General features: G+C 35.9%; 1 protein-coding gene across 2 annotated transcripts in view; it reads left to right on the plus strand.

The window, feature by feature from the left end:
- Window positions 1–18,975, plus strand: part of COL21A1 (collagen type XXI alpha 1 chain) — a gene marked incomplete at both ends in the record, with an annotated part of 74,741 nt that overhangs the window by 16,503 nt on the left and 39,263 nt on the right. For both annotated transcript variants that reach the window (XM_079549876.1, XM_079549877.1), the window contains 6 exons: window positions 315–398; window positions 2,745–2,807; window positions 12,761–12,814; window positions 15,111–15,164; window positions 17,628–17,681; window positions 18,584–18,637. In XM_079549876.1, coding sequence (XP_079406002.1) covers window positions 315–398; window positions 2,745–2,807; window positions 12,761–12,814; window positions 15,111–15,164; window positions 17,628–17,681; window positions 18,584–18,637 — 363 coding nt within the window. The remainder of the gene's footprint in view (window positions 1–314; window positions 399–2,744; window positions 2,808–12,760; window positions 12,815–15,110; window positions 15,165–17,627; window positions 17,682–18,583; window positions 18,638–18,975) is intronic.

An 18,975-nucleotide genomic window follows, 5' to 3' on the forward strand; every position in this document is an offset into this window, starting at 1 on the left:
AAACAGTTCTGTGTGTTGCCAGATTGAAAGTTACCAGATGGCTTGGTAAAAGATCTGTGGAAAAGCAAATAGAGTTACAGGTATTGGCACATATTAGTATTTGCTTCTTTATTTATTTTCTCCTTGTAAAATGATGGATTTGTGCATGCAAAGTAGTCGGAGGGCAGTGTTCAGGTGAGTAAAAATTCCACCTGAACAAACTAGTGAAAGCTGGGGCCCATGCAACCTAAGCAAAATCAGCCTCACATAACCTTATGATATGTTTCTACAGTGGTTTTGGCAAGTGTTTTGATGGTTGGTTTTATTCTTGATAGTGCATGAATGGCCCAAGTGATGTAGGCTCCACACCTGCCCCCTGCATATGCCCTCCAGGGAAACAAGGACCTCCAGGCCCCAAAGTAAGTTTTCATTCTTTCTTCTTGAGCATACATTACATTTTTTTTTCCCCCTCCTAGTCTCATGCTGACCTGTCATGCAGATTAAAAAAGTAGGGTCCTAGTTCTGCTAGTTCTGGTTTCTAATGAATGAATATAGTGATTAGAAACAACAAGGTCAGGTTTGGTGCTGTAACTCCTGATTGCATAAATACTTCTTCTACTTTCACACAGAATGGTTGTGGTTATAAAATTGTATTTTTTTTATTTTTTATTTTTTAACCAATCTTCAATCTTCCAAACGATCTTGCATTGCTAATTATCTCAGAATGAAGTGAATTGCTAATAAAGTAGTCTTTAAGGGAAAATTTTCTTCCTTCTTTGCTTAAGACAAAATGCCTGCTGCAGAGTTCCAACTTCGCTGTTCTGATTTTTGTTACCTCCTGTGAGTGTTAGCCAAGGATAAGAAGGATAAAGGTGTGAACTAGATTTGGGTCTCGGATGCCTAATGTGTCACTCACAAGTGTTTTGCTTCCCTATCTTCCCCAATTACTGTGCTAAGCAGTGCTATCTCCAGCTACTGTTTTTTCACTTATGGATAGACAAGAAGATTCCAAATTGCTTATCTTTCATTAAGCAAATGATTTAAAGAAAATACTTTCATAATTTAAGTGGTAATAGTCTGCTGCAGCTAACTCATGTTAGAGGACTGCTTGCTATTGTGGTAATGGTTTCTAATCAGGGAATTGGAAACCACATGTTGAAGACCATTGTTATTTCATGTAATAGGTGTTTTTTTTTGTTTTTTTTTTTTTGTTGTTGTTTTTTACACCTTATTTCTCCTTTAGCATATTAGAGAAAAAAGAGAAGAAAATATTTATAACAAAAAATTTTGAAAGCTATATCTTGTAAAGCATGAAAGAGTATGAAATATCTGAACTGAGGTGATCTACACAATTTTAGTTAAGTATCTGTTTCACATGCGATCTTTCAATTGCATTGCAGTATATTTGAGATAATTATACAGGTAACAAGATGGTGTCCAACCCAAAAGTCTGCAGGAAGAATTAATAGGAAGCCAATTTAAGATCTGTAGGTATCTCAGTTACAGTATTTCTTAACTCTTGAATACTGGACTTTGCAAACTTATAGATTTAATCTTAGTTTGTGTGTTTGTGATACTAATGAAGTATAGTAAAATTAATTCATTTATAAACTTTGAAATACAAATGAATGATATTTAAACTTTTTCAAAACACATAACACTTTGTAGTTTAGGTAGTGTAACTGAAAACAAATTTATTTTCTCTTGGCTCTCAAACCTGGACTCTTTAATTTGATCAATAATAATTCTAGAGAATCTACTATTAATTTAGAAAATTATAACTTTACACTCAAGTGGCTTTTTAAAGTGACATTATTCTATATCCTTTGCCATTTAACTCAGCATTACATTTCTCAGGTTTATATGTTAAAATACATGTTTTTTCATGATGAAAGCTTGTTTCCTATTTCTCTTCTGATGTTTTCCCTGTTCATAACAATTCTGCAATTTTAGCTGACCTGAAGGTCTGTCTGATCAGACTGAAGAAAACTGTACTTGCTTAATGCTTGTGCAAGTTAAATGTTTTATTGACTGAAGCTTTAATGGATTTTTCGAGTCCAGATCAAGTCTGTTAGTAAAATAAACAGAGAACTTAAATCATTAAGGTGATATATTGAGTAGGAAGGTATGTTCTTGCTCTCTGACTACAAACACAATGCCTGAGAAATTGAATTTCCTTTTCCCTTACTGTGGTCTTAACAGAGGTTATCAAAATAATTGCAAAGGCCTTATAAGAAGAAATCTTAAAAAAAAAAAAAAAAAAAAAAACTTTTTTTTTTTTTTTCAGACAGCATTGTCTGGAGAGTTTATTTAACAGGTTTTGATCTTAGCTCTTTTCAATGCTTTTCTTTAAAAACTAGACTCAGTGAAATCTTTGCTTAACAGGTGAGAGTTTTCTTCAGAGTGGATCTGGTAGAATAACAAGGTTTTGGTAGAGGTTTGATTACGTTTAATTGATGAAAACTATTTATTTTTATTTATTTATTTTTGTTGCTGATATTGGGAAGCTTGAAGGCATATGTGATGATAGGTCAAACCTGCACACTGAGCATGGGCTTGCTTCTCCAGGTCCCGCATCTGAAGTTAGGGATAATTTTTCCATGGAGGGTTTACAAAATCAGTTCTGTAGGAATTACTCCTCAATTGCAGGTACCTGGTATTGCAACCACAGTTTTATGGGATGTATTAGGGTGAAAGCTACTCTATGCTAATTTTAAAAAAGCTGTTTCATGTCTTGTGTGTGTTAACGTACTACTTCTCTGCAGGGAGATCCTGGGCAGCCTGGGAATCATGGTTATCCTGGTCAGCCTGGTCCAGATGGTAAGCCTGTGAGTACTAAAAACTCAGTCATATATTGCAAATGTAAAACTATAGGAGAAAATACATGTACCACTAATAACAGATTCTGAAATTTTGATGGCTTTGTCTCTATTCTTTGAAATTGTGAATGTCACTAAGCTCTAACAATTCTACGAATGTAACAGTATGTAAAAATTCTATGAACCTGTTAATCACAGTATTTTTGTCTCAAGCTAAAATATAGATGTAATAACATGAGGTAAGCATTGTTATGAAGCAGAGAACAGGGTATGAGTTTTCCTGTTGGTCTTTGCATTAGTTTGCAGAAGTTAACACCTTTGGACTGTCAGACTTTACTGCGTAGATTTTTTCTATTAGAAAGCAATTTAGGGCAGCTAAAATATAGGTATAGGTACATCGTGCAGTTCTAAGCATTGAGTATTAAAGCATGTCACAAAAATGCCTGCATTTTGCCTTTCTTTTTACTTTAAGCTGACATACCTGCAGTATGGATAGTAAAGGCTAGAAGAAAGTAGATGAATAACACATGCCTCTGAAATAAAAATGCCAGATATGGCAGTGGTTGGTGTAGTCTTCATGATTAGCATTTTATTGCAATAAAACTTCATTAAAAGCAAATAAATATATAATAATAGTCTAAGATTTCATTACAAAATAAATTAGATCTTTGAATCTAATTGGAAGCCTCCAAGACGTTGCCATCCAATCTGCTCTGTTGAGCAAGATTCTGTTAAAAGGCTGCAGTCCTGCATTCACAAAGCAGTGGTAGGCATGTGCCAATGGTGCGCTGAGAGAAGGCAGGCTAAAAGCTGGGAGTCTCGATCGTCCATGTTTCGATTCTCAGAACGTGGTCTCTGATGCTGTTTGTTGTTCATTAGAAGGTACTTCAGTCCAGAGAAAAAAAAAAAAAAAAAGAGAAAAAGGGAAAAAAATAAAATAAAATAAAGGGCTTCAAAAATAATTTGCTTCGTCTAAAAAAAGGAGAAATTCTCTGCTGGATACTTGGATACAAAAAGCAGGAAAAGAAAAGTGGGTGCATGTGCTACAAATTAAGCCTCTGTAGGTTTTCATTCTTAGTTTGAGGACTACATTTTATAGTTGAGTCCTTCCTTAGGTTGTAGTGCTATGGTGAAACCTCCCTGGAGAAGTCATGACTTTGTATCTGCAGAAAATACAGCTGGGAGGAATTCCAAATGCTATCAAGAACTGAAATATAGAAAGATGCCCTCAGACATTACAAAATTTAGTTTTTTTTAGATTAGAGAAGACAAAACAGTTTATGAAATAAGAATTGGTTTATAGACTGAGTAATAGTCTGCGGTTTTGGTTGAGATTTAGCAGGATCATTAAGTTATTTTGGGCCATTTTTATCCATGCTGGACAAACTGGAGAAACCTCAGAGAAGAGCAACAAAGGGCTACATTGGGCTTTTCAGCTTAGCATCCTGTTATTTTAATGGTTCTGTCCTGTAGAAAGATTGATGAGGATGTTGTAGCTACACACAATTTTTAACTTGAATTTGCAGTTGCTTATCAATTTTAGTAACTGTAGCAAGTTGTTCTGTCTAAACAAGCACTACCTGCCAACTTTGATGGCTTAAAAAAACCACTAAGGTTCTATTTTTGTTAAGAATTTTTTATATCATACATTCAGTTCTATGTTAACTAGAGGTGAAAATAGTGAGATTGATACTTACTTGGAATTGTGGATATTTTAAGGGACAGTAGATATAATTAGTTATAAGAGAAAGCTATGTGCTACACATTATTAAAAAGTTCATATTTCTCCTATTTTGTTGCTTAGTTACATGCTGGCATTTTCTTAGGAATAGTAGATGGTAGGTTTATCACTTGGGGAGTCCTTTTAGAAGTAGAGTTAATTTGAAAGGAAACAAATAGCCACTGAACACAAAAAGTGCAATTATTTCTAAAAATTGAGAATTATTCTGTTTTAGAATATAGGCTTGGTATATTAAGATGTGCCAATGGTGACCATAGGGGTCCAGCAAACCAATGAGAACACAAGTATTTTAATATCTCCACAAGGAAAGATCTTCATTTGTTCTCTTACATAATTCATATATTTTTCCCTAAGCTTTTGTTGTAAGCAGATTTTGATAACTATTGCCTTCAGAGTTAAAGTAAAAACTTAACAAAGCTAAACTAATATCTTCAGCATTTGAAGTAGAGAAAAAATCAGAAAAGGAATTTTCAGTGCTATAAAATAGTTTTTTTTTCCCCCAGCAATCATGAAAATACAGGTTTTAAGAAAGAATAGGTGGAAACAGAGCTTGGAAATTAGGATCTAACAAAAACAGCCTTTCTATTCAGTTGATTATTGATGATGCTTAAGCTTCTGAAGAGCACTCCTTTTCTTCTGTACAAAGACAGTTACACAAACTGCATCAGCCCAGAATTGCCTGAAAGAGAGTGTACATCACAGCTTGACCATGCAAGTGCTAGAGGTAGGAGTGCAACGCGGATAAGCAGAGCTGTCTTTATTCCAGCTAACTGATATTTTGAAAAATAAAATAAAACTGTGTAAGCTTTAGTGAAGTCGAAATAGAGTGGGCATTGTAGGGAACTGTCAGTTTCCCTTCTCTCCTTTAAAAAGAAGACTGACCTTATTTCCAAACTGCCCAGTCAGATGCAACAGCATTGTTTTAGAATTAATTTGTTATGACTTTTTCTCACTTTTATTAACTGGTTTTCACCTCAGTGCCATATATCTTCTCATAAGCACTGAGATTTGTAACTGTGAATCATGGAGGAGAAATAAATCGATGCTGTAGTCTTTCTGTAATGCTGTAATCTGGCAGTTATACTTTTTCCTGTGAGTGAGTCATCGTTTGCATAGATAGGCATTCTCTGAACTTAGAAAGATTAACAAAAGTATCTTAGACAGTTCGAGTAGACTCTAAAAGCCCTGCCAATTAACAATTTTTACCATTTTGGTGTATTGAAGTTCATAATTTATTTGAAATGCTTCCAGTAAAATCCTATTTATTAACTTCCTATTTTTTTAAAAAAAATCAGCTGTAGCTTTTTGCACTTGTTCTTTGTAAGGACATAATTGCAAGCCTATTAGATCATCTGCAGCTCTGGCCAGTACATTATTGTTCCTTACAGTACGTTCTTGAGTGTTTTCCAGGCTAGCTTTTAGCTGGGAATGACAGAAGACCCTTTAAGTACACTGTGTGGGAAAACAGACCCCTGCTTTCGTCTTTTTCTTCTGTTTTATTTATTTATTTATTTATTTGCTGACACTGCTAGCACTTCATCCTTGCTGTCAGTGATTTTCCTTGTTTGAGATAAATTTGCTCATATGAATAATTTTAGCTGTATCCCCTAGGAGAAGTCTGGAAAGCAAGCTCTTAATTCACAAGACAGCACAATCGGCTTACAGGTAGTTGTGTAGTCAGCGTTGTTTAATCAAATGGTTTTTGCATGGAAAGCTTTTCCTGGAAAGTCAATCTTTTTTGTTCCCAAACACATTTTTATGTTCTCCTCTAAAGTTATTCCAGTTTGCATATCTGGTATTCATTTTCTTGGAATAGTATAACTGGTCAACAAAATGTTTCTTCCTGTGAGAAAGATTTTAGGCATGCGTTTATATGTAACTGATATGTAACTGATTTTAAAGCTAAGCATCGGGAAAATTTATTTTTCATGGACTGCCTAGATGATTGTAGCACTTAAAGTTAGTTTTAGTCTGAAAAAATTCTAAACAATTCCCATGAATATCTTCAGTATTACCAGAAAATAATTGTTCACTTAGTATTACCTAGTAATATTTTTTGCTGTAATACCTGGGGAAAGTGAATATAAACAGGACTTAATTTCAATCATTCTTGAATTTAAAAAAATAATACTTTGGGCTATAAACTCTTTTTGGTATTATCTTCTTTCCTTTCATCTATGTCTCTGTTTAGAAAAGATGAGTCAAAGTAACTTGATAATAGCACAAAAGTGAGAAGCATAATACATAATAAAAACATATTTATTTTCAATTAAAAACGTTATTCTCAACCTGAAATAATTTAATTGGCTTGCCAGGAGAAATAAGTAAATAAGTAGAAGGGTAAAAATAGTATTTGAATCTCAACTGGAACTCATTTTGATGGGAATTATTCATCAGAAAGAAGCAGCTGGAGTAGTTGCTTGGCCTGAGAACACAAGGCCATTTCTTATTGCAAAAGATACAATATACATGCTGGGGAAGAACTTGAACAGCAATCACTTGTGTTAATAGAGGTGATAGGTTATCAGTCTGCTGAAAGAAGTTGGGAAAAACTGTATACTTATTTGTCACTTTTCAACTTGGAAACTTATGGCTGACAAATCTTGCCTATTTTCTTGTATTCCATCTAGTTTCATTAATGAAAATTTGGAACCGTTTACCTTGTCTTTACTGTGCCCATAAGCAATAAGCAGTTTAAAATCAATCTACTGAGACTGGCTTTACTGTTGTGTGCAGATGCAGAGTTCATAAGCTATCAAAATTCTGGCATATTAAGTAATTTCTGGTCATTCCAATATTTTTAAAAATGCGTAGAACATTGTTACAGCTGTACTACCTAGAGTTGGTGATAAACTGAGGACTGAATCTTTTATGAAGATCTTAGTACAATAGCCAGTTATTTTAGCAGTACTCTTGGAAGCAAAATGGATAATAGTTTCATGTGTACTTAGGATTACCTGTGCTGTTGGATGGTTAGTCTAGGGATTTAAGTTGGTATGAACTGCAGCTACTTTCTGCAGGAAACTTTGGTAAGCATAGTTGATAATTCCACTAGAAAATGCTGCTTTGATTTCCAGAAAAGTTATTTCTTAGTAATGCTCAGACCTTGTTATTGTTAGTGGAACTATGTTTTCTCCATTTTGACTACCACAGTCATGTAACGGCTTCACTGAGACCTCCTACTTTGAATTCATGGTGATACCTTGTGCTGACTTGTGTTGCATACAGCTGTGCATCAGGCAGATACATTAGTGCAGATACGAGTCCATCTGGCTGTTTGCAACAGTGGGTAAGGGCAGACAATAGCGACAACCACCTAAGTGATGAATAGGAAGTTATACATGCAGAGTACATTATCTCATTTCCCACAGTCTAACGCTTGGGTTCTAAGCCAGGTATTATGTATCTGACAGCCTTGATGAAACTTTTCTTCTCCATGGTCCCTCAGCACAAGCAGATATTTATCTCACAACATTATGCTCAGTTAAAATATACTGCTGGATGCTCAGAGCTATGAAAACCTTGGCAGATGGTGGAGTAGCCAATGTAGGGAAGTGTAATCAAAGGGAGAAAGAACTAAACAGTTCAAAGCAAAGCAAAATGAGAAAGGCAATAAACAAAGCACAGAATGAAGCAATTAAAACTGTTCTGTACTTTTATCATAATAATGTTTATGTGATGACTAACCTTTAATCAGGAGACACTTAAAAATTTACGTTGGAAGGTAAAAGCTGCATTTAATTACCTTTGGAATTTAAGGCTGAATCTACTATTCATTTTTGTGTTTTGATATGTGTAGGCAGAGGAGCTTCACTGCATCCAGTAGAAGCAGATGGGCACAAGTGTTTTAAAGGGCCCTGTTGTATAGTCGAAGTAGGAGAGAAGAGATGGCACTTGATCTCCAGGCTGGCAGTGGAGCTATAATGCTGCAGAAGCTCCTAGAGAAAGGTGTGAGGCATGGTCTCCAAACACAGGACCAACTGGTATTCAACATGGTTGGAGGGGAAGGAAATGAGAAACAGTAGGCAGATGAGTACATACAGAGAGGAGTGCTATAGTAGGTTGTTAAGGATGGGGAAAAAAAAACCTTATTGAGAAAATTAGGAAGAAGGACCTAAGGAAAAAAAGTTACAATGATTAAGTTAAGATCATAAACAACTTATTGGAGAAAGCCTAAAATGCTTCATTCAAATTCATCAAATACTTTCTAACATTTCTGTTGCCTTACAGGATTTTAATTACTATAGAGATGTTGCTGATGAGATATACGATCATACTGTAAAGTACAAATTTGAATATAGGCCATGGATACTTGTTTGAATGGTTATAAAAATGTATTTATGACATGAATTGAAATCTATAATGTATTTCATGAATAGGGTTTAAAAGCTTTTCTTTCAATGCTTTAGATGCCTGTTTTAAATGTGCTAAAGACTTTCTACAGAGACTTCCACATGGAGTCTGCAGATCTCTGTCAGGATGTTTTCCCAACACCAAGTCACAATTTTCTTTCAAAGTTGAATTCCATTATGATTAGTTACACCACTCTAAGTAGTTCTGTTTACTTAATGTTTACAGTCCTTAAATATCTTCAGACCATTACTTGATCCTTGGTTGCTTCCTAGCCAAACAGAGCTTGTTTACTTCTCCCTTGACTTTTCAAAGTAGACCTGTTGTAATTGCTTTATCATTTATGTTGTTCAGTGACTTCCGAAAGTTTTCAATAAGGAAGTGTACAGTGCAATTACCAGATCTTATTTTAATTTCTATTTTATTCATTTTATTTTATTTTTTATTTTTTTATTTTTTATGAGGTGGTACACCCATGAATGCTGTCTGAACTTCTTCCTTTTAGGCATGCAAGCATGTTGAAGATTTACCTCTGATATTTACTCTGCTATTGTACCTACAATGTCTTTTGAGTTGATAATTGTCATACACCTCTCTTGCTCAGTCTTTTTCCCCTTACAGATAAACTAACTTGAATTTCCCTGCGAAGTTCCTATTTCGCTGATGATGTTGGTGTTGCTAATTTGCTGTGTCCTTTATAAAAGTTCTTTGACCTAAGAAATCTGTTCTGCTTTTCCCTTTAGAGCTATTTGTAAATTATTGTCTTGCTATCTAAATTCCAAATCTAAAGTCTATCTGTGATTTTGTACTATCCAGCCATCTGGTACCTAAGCATCATGGTATCTTGCTGATTGTAACTTCACCTGACAGGTTTTCAATGATTCAAGATTTATGAGCATTGCTACCATCCACAATCAATTGAGAGGGAGATTTTGTATACTCAGTGATGAAAAATAATAAATGAGAATATAAACAGAGTGCTGTTGGAGTAGTGCTGTTTGACAACACTGATGAAACACTGTAGGTGGTATTCAGTTTAAGGCACCTACATTTAGTGTTTTTAGTGTGTGCAGAGCACTGGATATCTAAAATTCCCTTGTTATTCAACTTATTAATAACTACTATACCCCAGGAGGTATGATATTCTCATGCCATAGAGCATAGAGCTGCCTTGCCTGCAGCTGCTCTTTCAAGATGGTGAATGTCTTCCAAATACATTGTGTGTTTGTCTTCTAGCACTCTGCAGGTGTTTAGGGGATACGAAAAGGCAGTAACTGCTTATGTTTAGGCTGTTACTCATCAAAACTGAGTATCAAGTTCAGGGTTAGCTATGATACTTTTCATACCATTTATGTGTCTTCTGTGGAATTGATGAGAGAAAACCAAGAAAAGATTAATTCTATTTAGTGGCAAATTCTGTATTTTCACCCTATCAGGAAAGTGAATCTTCAGTCCTGAACAAGCTTGAACTAGTCAAATGAAAAGAGTACTTTCAGATTTCTTCATTACATAAAATACGAGCTATGACACAGCTGCTCTCAGAGTGTATGTATGTATGTCACATACACACTTCTGTGAAGTTGAGGAAGGAGGAATTTTTCTGACTTTAATGAAAAAAATAGGTCTCAGTGTGTAGGTTGCAGACTGATAATCCACAACGTATTTGACATTTAGAATATATGTTTTTAAATTGGAGTTTTGTGAGCGATAAGCAAGTATGCAAGTAGGTTAATGTAAACGAACAGAAGGAGATTATGCAAATTGTCAGTGATAAAACAACACATTGCTACTTTTTGATAAGTGGAAAAAGAAGTATTTTGAACGCTGGTTGTCATAATTTATACATACTTGCCCAAAGAACTGCTAGGTTAATAGAAAATCACACGTTGATTCGCTGTTTTGTATCTTATCTGTGACAGCTTTCCATTGAACAAATACAATGAACATGTACTTTATTTCTTATGAACAACATTACAAGGTCTAGCACTGAGTTAAATGTGCAGTTCTTGTAAGCTGAAAATTCTTGCCATCCTCCATTCATCTCTCAAATTTTGAAATTCAGTTCAGCCAGGAAATTATCTTCTGCTATTTCTTCTTCTATTCAGGAGAAGAAAGGGAAATTGCATTTCAGAGATCTAAAATATGAAATAAAGTTTTATTTATATAGGACTACATCCTACAGGAAGTCACACAAACTTCTTGCTTTCTTTGGAGTAAGAATAAAAGGACAAACTTTTAAAAGGCATTTTGGCTTGTTGAGTTGTTTCAACTACCCAGGAGCCTTATAAGCTGTCTTGAAATGCTACACTATTTACAGCTAAAGTTGATTTTGCTAGAACTGCCTTAAGCACTAAAAGAGAATTGCTTGATAAAGAATCCATGTAGGACAGAGACCTAGAATTCTGTTTACTTCTATATTAAACATTACCAGCTGGCTCTTTGGGCATCTGCTCAAACATCTTTTGTGAAGAGGGCACAGAAAGTACTCTCTTGTATCTAACCAGTAAATAATTTTAGCTCTGTTTATTACTCCCAGGCAGCTCTAACTTATTTGAAGAAGAAATCAGGCATAACAGTTGCCTTCCTTGTATTAAAAAGGTTCTATTAGCTCCTGCACACTAGTGTGGAAATTCCCCTATTAAATTTTGTACTGTTTTTTAGACTGAAACTCATATAGAAATGGAATTATTCATTTTTTCAGATCAAACCAAGATCAGACTCTGGACAGCTAAAATTGAGTAGTCCATTTGTGTGGGGTTTATCAAATAAAATAATGTTTCCGCTTAGAGTTGAAAGTTACTACCTGTTGAAAGGCTTCAGCCAAATAAACTGAATTTTATAGCACAGTTTCCCTTGTTTTATATATTCTCTCAAAAAAACTTTCTTCTAGCTCATTTTCTTCATTGGAATGACATGCTGTTAATGGAATTAAGTAGAATTCCCTGTTCTTCAGTAGCTTGTCTCTGTTTTAGGGCTCTTCTAAAGTACTGTTCAGTTTTGCATAGATAACTTGCTATTTTTGTAGTATTTACTGAATCCGATCTACTAAGAAGTCTCAGGAATACGTTTGGGATTCTGTCTAGGTTTTCTTGTTCTTCAAATGCTGATTTCTAGTAAAGCATTCCTGAAATTCTCTTCTCATCTCATGAAATATTTAGTATTTCTTTTCTTTGTTCCAGTCATTCAATTTTTTTTTTTTCCTACACATATAGCCTGTTATGTACTTCTAAGTTCATAGCTAAGTGGTTACTATTGAGAATGGAACTTCTATTATTACTGGAATTTTTATTATTATTTGGAGGTTGAACTAGATGATCTTTAAAGTTCCCTTCCAACCCAAACCATTCTATGACTGATTATTTAGAGATATTATAAAACGAGCTGCATAATGTATTAGAACATGCCTTGTTCATTAAAGCTTTTTTTCTGTAACTAGAAATAAGCCTTTAAAACTCCTGGCATCCCTCAACTACTTTTGTGGAAGGAAAAAAAAAAGGCGAAAAATGATGTCTACATATGTAGGTCAATTTGTTCTTTTTTTTTTTTTTTTTTTCCCCCTCTACAGAACGGTGAGTAAAACAATATGTTTGTTACATTCTCAAGCATAACTTCTAGAATAACTGATTTTCCTTATTGTCCGAAAAGATTCACTGAGTTAAAGTTTGGAGGCTGCAAACTTTAGATGCAGTACTGAAAATTTACGATAGCTGAAATTTAAATCTGGAAAGTAAGATTCTAATAGCAATTACTGAAATTTTTGTGACCTAACATGAGGAGTTGGGATAACAGTTCTTTAGTGGGATTTTTTTCCCCCCCCCAAAATAGGTGTTATGAGAAATCACAAATCTTGGTTCCTTTTTTTTTTTTTTAGGGTTATCAAGGATCAGCAGGAACTCCAGGTATCCCAGGAACTCCAGGGGTTCAAGTAAGATCCTGTTTCATTTTCCACTCTACTCAGCACTGGTGTGGTATCACATTTAGCTCTGTGTGCAGGTTTGGATGCCACAATATAAGAAAGACATAAAAATGTTAGAGTACCCAGTGGAGGGCTGGAGGGCACGATATATGAGGAGTGGCTGAGGTCCCTCGGTGTGCTCAGCCCAGAGCACAGAAGCTGAGGGGGAGTCCTGATGGCAGCTTCAGCTCCTCACAGGGAGCCGTGGGGGAAGTGCTGAGCTCTGCTCTGTGTGACAGCGACAGGGCCCGAGGGAACGGCATGGAGCTGCGTCAGGGGAGGGCAGCTGGGGGTTAGGGACAGGGCTGCACCAGAGGTGGTGGGCACGGAACGGGCTGCACAGGGCTGTGGGCACAGCTCTGAGCTGCTGGAGTTCAAGGAGTGTTTGGACAGTGCTCTCAGACATCGGGTTTGAACTCTGGGTGAACCTGCGTGGAGCCAGGAGCTGGAATCAAGAATCCTTATGGGTCCCTTGCAGCTTGGGGTATGCTATAATTCCTGGAATTTGGAAAGCTGACATAAATTATCATCTGATTGAGAGCAGAAAAGCTTTGCAGAGGCTTTAGGATATTCTGGGTTGATTTGCAGAGTCCAATTATGTGACATTCAACAAGGCTAAGTGTCAAGTCCTAGGCTTGGGTCATAATAACCTTAAACAGCGATACAGGCTTATGGAAGAGTGTCTGGAAATTTGCCTGGAAGGAAAGGATGTTGGCAGTCTGGAGGTTGACAGCTGGCTGAACATGAGTCAGCAGTGTGCCCAGGTGTCCAAGAAGGCCAATGGCATCGTGTCCTGTATCAACACAGCGCTGGTGAGACTGCACCTCAAATATTGAGTTCAGTTTCGAGCCCCTCGCTGTAAGAAGTATCTTAGTTGCTCAAATATGTGCAGAGAAGAGAAATGAAGCTAATAAGGGGATTAGAAAATGAATAGTGAGAAGTTGAGGGAATTGAGGTTGGAGAAGAGGAGTCTGAGCTGAGACCTCATTGCTCTCTACTGCTACCTGAAAACAAATTCCCGTGAGGAGGGCATTAATCTCTTTTCTCAGCTGATGTGTGACAGGACGAGAAAACAGTCACAAGTGGCACTAAGGGAGTTTTATCTTGGATATGAAGAATAATTTTTTTATGGAGAGGGTGTCAAACATTGAAAGGGGTTATCCAGGAAAGTGGTGGAGTCACCATTCCTGGAGGTATTTAAGAGACGTGGCAGTAAGGGATATGGTTTATTTTTAAGACAAGGTAGGTCAGTTTTTTGAATGGCCTTGGTCATCTTGAAGTTATTTTCCTTCATATGAGTCATAGAATCTAGGTGTTTCTATGGTTCTGTGATTCTAAACGCTACCTACTCTCTCTCAGTATTTACTATCTCTCATTGAGAGCTGAGGTGCGAAGAATAAAAAAGGCTCCAGGGATAGCATGAATTCAGGGACAATGCTTGGATGAATTGCATTGCGACTCACATAGTCTTGGAGTTTGTTAGTAGGTTGTCAGTTAGATCACAGATGTAATCACAGCTAGTCAAGGCCTGTAGGAGAAGGCCTCACCTGGGGCTTGGATATTTTCATTCTGATATAGAAGCCAAGCAGTAGTTCCTTTTGTTTTAATTTGCACTGATAACAGTGATCTTGAGTCATGTCATGGCAATTGATTTGTTCTAGATGGCCCTGCTTGAGCTGGGAGGTTGGACCAGGTGACTTGTGGAGGTCCCTTCTAACCTCAACTATTCTGTAATTAGCCACTAATCACATGTCTAAACAAAGATTTCAGATTAAGTCCAAAGTGATTGTAAAGAATTCTTTCTCTTCTTCATAATATTTAAGTTAGGAGCATTTACTGGGACAGTTATTGCAAACCAGTGCTGTATTTTACACATAACATGATCCGGTCTTGCTGAATAGTTGAATTAAATATCTGAGAGCATGTCAGGACCAAGAGCCACACCACACCACAGCATATGTGAAGACTGTCTGATGGATATTTGAAAGGAAGGCACATCAGTGCGATCTGTGTGACAATCCTTTTTGCTTGGGGTGCTCCTCAGTTATAGCAAATAATAGTTTTGATTTTCCCAAGTCATGGATTATGAGCGTGCTGAATTCTCACGTTAGATATGTTTCATGATTATTTTTGCTTTAGTGTATAGTTACCAAAATGCTGTGATCAGATAATTCATGGGTTACATTGCATTGCATATCTGGGTCTCATTCTGTGTCGTAGCACTGTGTCTTAATATTTCAGCTGTTATTTTTTTTTCCTCTCTTAGGGACCACGTGGCTTACCAGGTATCAAGGGAGAACCAGGAAAGGATGGAACAAAGGTGAAAACAATCAAACGAAAAAATGCAATTAAAAGAATTCTTATTCTCACATCATTTTGGTCATACAATGAATAATACCAGTATTTTCACAAGAATCCTCTGTGAAATTCTGAATCTGGTCACCTTTTTTCAGTATATGTAGACATTAGCGCTGCCAGTAATCCCTTTATTGCTCTGAACAATTTACAGTTAGAAAACATATGTACATTTAATTGACTGGTAGTTTGATACAGATGTGTCAAAGTGGTTTCTTTCTACCTTGTCACCTTTTTTCTCTGTAAGTGATCATCCAGATGAGCTAGGGAAGGATGTTTGGATAACACTTTTTTTGTCAGAAAACACAGGCTTTTAAATTAAAAACCAAAAAATTAAATTAAAACCAAAGGTTTCTTTGGAAAAATTCTAGCTGAGGTCTAGCAGGCACCTTGTTGGTGTTGACAGATGTGCAAGCTTAAATATAAGACCTTTCTAATAGTCAGTATAAACTTGAGTCTGGATCTCCTGTATGCAGAACAATTAAACCAGTCTGCGGCTGTTGCTGTTGGCAAGTCTGTTTGAATATTTGTATCCACCCTTCTGTCATATGTTTGCCCTGTAAGAAATAGGTTTAGAAAAGTTATGTTTGTTGAGATACAAGCTTATTTTCTTTCTTGTGTAATAAAATTTCAGCGCCTCCAATTTTTTGTTTTTTTTTTTTGTTTTGTTTTGTTGTTTGTTTTTTTAAATGAAAGTTCATTTTCAAAACAGATTTTTACTATAAAATTTTCTTCTGAAGTTCCCAATCCTAATAGCAGGTCCATACATTCATTATGGTTCAGTAGAACCCTATAATGTATTATGTGAAATGAAAAATGTGCCTATATATTCTGTTGCTGTAGTGGTCTTATGTCTAATTGATCAGACAGTATCAGGCCATGTGCTGAAAGTGAGATACTGGTGACGAAAAATGCTGTTCTCCTGGCAGTGTAAGGTTGTGACAGATAGAATGTTTCCTAATGCTCAGTCCAGCCCTGTTAAAATTATGCCAAGAAACAGGGCTTCCACCACTGTTTTAGAGAACTTCTTCCACAATAAAGTAGGTCTTGCCATTAGAAACTTTTTCCTAATGATTAAGCCCAAATGTTCATCTCTTAATTTCATCCTCTTACTTATGAAGTTTCTACAGCAACTAATTTAAAACTGTTTCCATTGCCAAGTCTTTCAGTTTACCCAATAATTGAATCACCACTTCTGAGCAGAAATTAGGGTTCCATTCCTTTACAGCAGCAAGCAATGGATGCATAAAAGGTTTATTTTATGAGTTTTGAATATTTTTTTCAACTGTTTTCCATTTCTATTGCCCGTTTTCCATACTTATTTGTTGAGAGATACTTTGATTGTATTAACCCACAAGCTTTCTTTCCCACAGTTGTGCTCCTGTCTTGTGGCATGTGTGACAGACCACTAGAAGTCTCCTTAGGCATGGATTATTTTGATAAATACCGCTCAGACATGCTATCATTTGTATTTAATCTTAGAATTTAAAAATATATATAAAATAACTTCCTGGGCATAATTTATTATTCCTCTCTCATGGCTGAAATGTATTATACAAATTGAAATATATCACTCTTGTTTTTATTTAGAAATTAATAGAAAGATCCCAGAAACTATCTGGTGATTTCTATTGGGAATGAAGTAGGGCCAGTCCACCAAGACTTTTTATAGCTTCAGGTCAGCAGGTGCCTAGTTCTAATTTAACCTCTTGTTGTAATACCTCAAGGAAACTTGCAGTCTGATAAATATCCTCAGTACCAATAGCAAAAGTTCTGAAATTCCTGATTGTCAGCTGCGAGGACAAGAGAAAGAACTGTTGTTCTGGCTTTTGTTTTCAATTATCAACTGCTTTTGCCAAAGTAGATTGTTTCTTTAATTGAAATCAGAACTCATTTGTCAAAGTGCCAAATTTTTATCAATTTAATTCTGTTTTATTTTGTTTATTAAAAAAAAAATACTTAATGCCTTATTATTGAATTTATTGCTCATCCAGAATAAGCTTGTAGGAAATTTTATGAGATCAGTAGGTTTTTGATATTATCAATGAAAGAATGGGACAGAACCATCCCAGATTAAGGAACTTTCCTTACTCTTTGGGAATTAGGAGTGAGTGGAAGAGTTGTCACAGTTACTACAGAGGTTTTCAAAGCTTTTTTCAAAACTTTTTAAAAGTTGCTGTTTTGGAACCTCAATAAACCTTATTGGGAGATTACAGTAAAATGTTCAAAACATTTTAGTGGTTACTTTTTATTTTCTGTATTAAATCGTGTTTAAATATTAATGAACACACATCAGTCAGCATACCAATATTCTGTTGTTGATACAGTAATATGTAACATCTTTAAACTGTTGACCAGTTAGATTATGGGTGTTATTAAATATTAATTATTTTAGATATAAGGATTTGAAATATGTTTGCTTTTTTAGGGTGACCGTGGACTGCCTGGTTTTCCTGGATTACATGGGATGCCAGCACCAAAGGTTGAAAATAAAAACTTGTTACAATATTCCTATGTCTCAGCCTACTCTATATAGCTTTTTAAAAAAATAAGTGTTCATATGCACTACTGATGCAAGTTGAAGAACTACTGATGTTGAAGTTGAAGGGTAATACATGCTGTAGGCCTTGATTACAGGCCAGTTTTAATTGCCTGATTATCAAGCATTAACAAGCAATGAAAACTGCCTGTGGGGTTTTCTTTTCCATTTTTGTTCTGTTCTGTGGAATTTTATGTGAATTACTTTGAACTTCAGTTTTAAAGTACTTAGTACTCTTCTACATCCAAGTAATGTATCAGGAACTGAAAAATAATCATAGAATTTTCTAGAAGTTATTCAATTTAAGTGACAGTATTTTGATGGATAGGTTCGGTGTAACCAGAATAAGTTTTTCAAATGTATGTTTTCCATAACATCATCAAACATATCTTCTATGTTAGTATGCAACTGGATTGACTTCTTAGTTTTTCCAAATCTGTTTTTTCAACCTTTCAGATAAGGTTTTCGTTAAAGTACAGCACTTCATAGAGATCTGAATTTTCACTGAAGTACCAACCTGTAGAAAGTAACCAGAAAGACAGTGTGCCTTATGCTCATTTTCCACTGAAATGAAAAGCAATAAGCCTGTGAGTTGTGACTTGTAGAGTGCCTCACCAGTGGTCAGTCTCAGCTGACCTTTCCTAGGAAGGCTTGGAAAATTCAAGATTTGGTTTTACTTTCTTGATAGTTTTCTTCCTTTATTTTTTCTTTTCTATCAAGTGGAACACTTCGCCTGCTTCCTTTTACATCATCTGCTCACTATGTTACTTTGTGTGTATATACATGCTTGTGTATGTATCTACTTCTATTTCTAAAATCAACTTATTCACACACGTTTTGTCTAGGGAGAAAGGGGCCCTAAAGGAGACCAAGGACTGCCAGGGATATATGGAAAAAAGGCAAGTAAAATTAGAAAATAATGTTACTGATACATGTGGTGGGGTTGTTTGCCACGTTTTTTCCCCACTTCTGTGCAGCATTTTTACTCTGTCTTAAAGATGCCTCTCAGCAGCACTGCCATTTTGGCTGCTGGGCCCAGCTGTGCACTGCAGTGGGGCCATTGGAGCTGGCTGTGTGTGACATGGGGCAGCCTGCTGCCAGCACCTGGGTACCTGCACCCAATGCAATATCATTTATATTTTATGAGAGCTGTAGTTACAGAGGGTTTAAATCTGCACTCCTAGTTCAGTCATCATTCCACTGGGGATATGCTCTTGTTTAATAACAATGGCCTTTG

Source organism: Tetrao urogallus, assembly GCF_951394365.1.
Source record: "Tetrao urogallus genome assembly, chromosome: 2".
Taxonomy (NCBI): Eukaryota; Metazoa; Chordata; class Aves; order Galliformes; family Phasianidae; genus Tetrao; species Tetrao urogallus.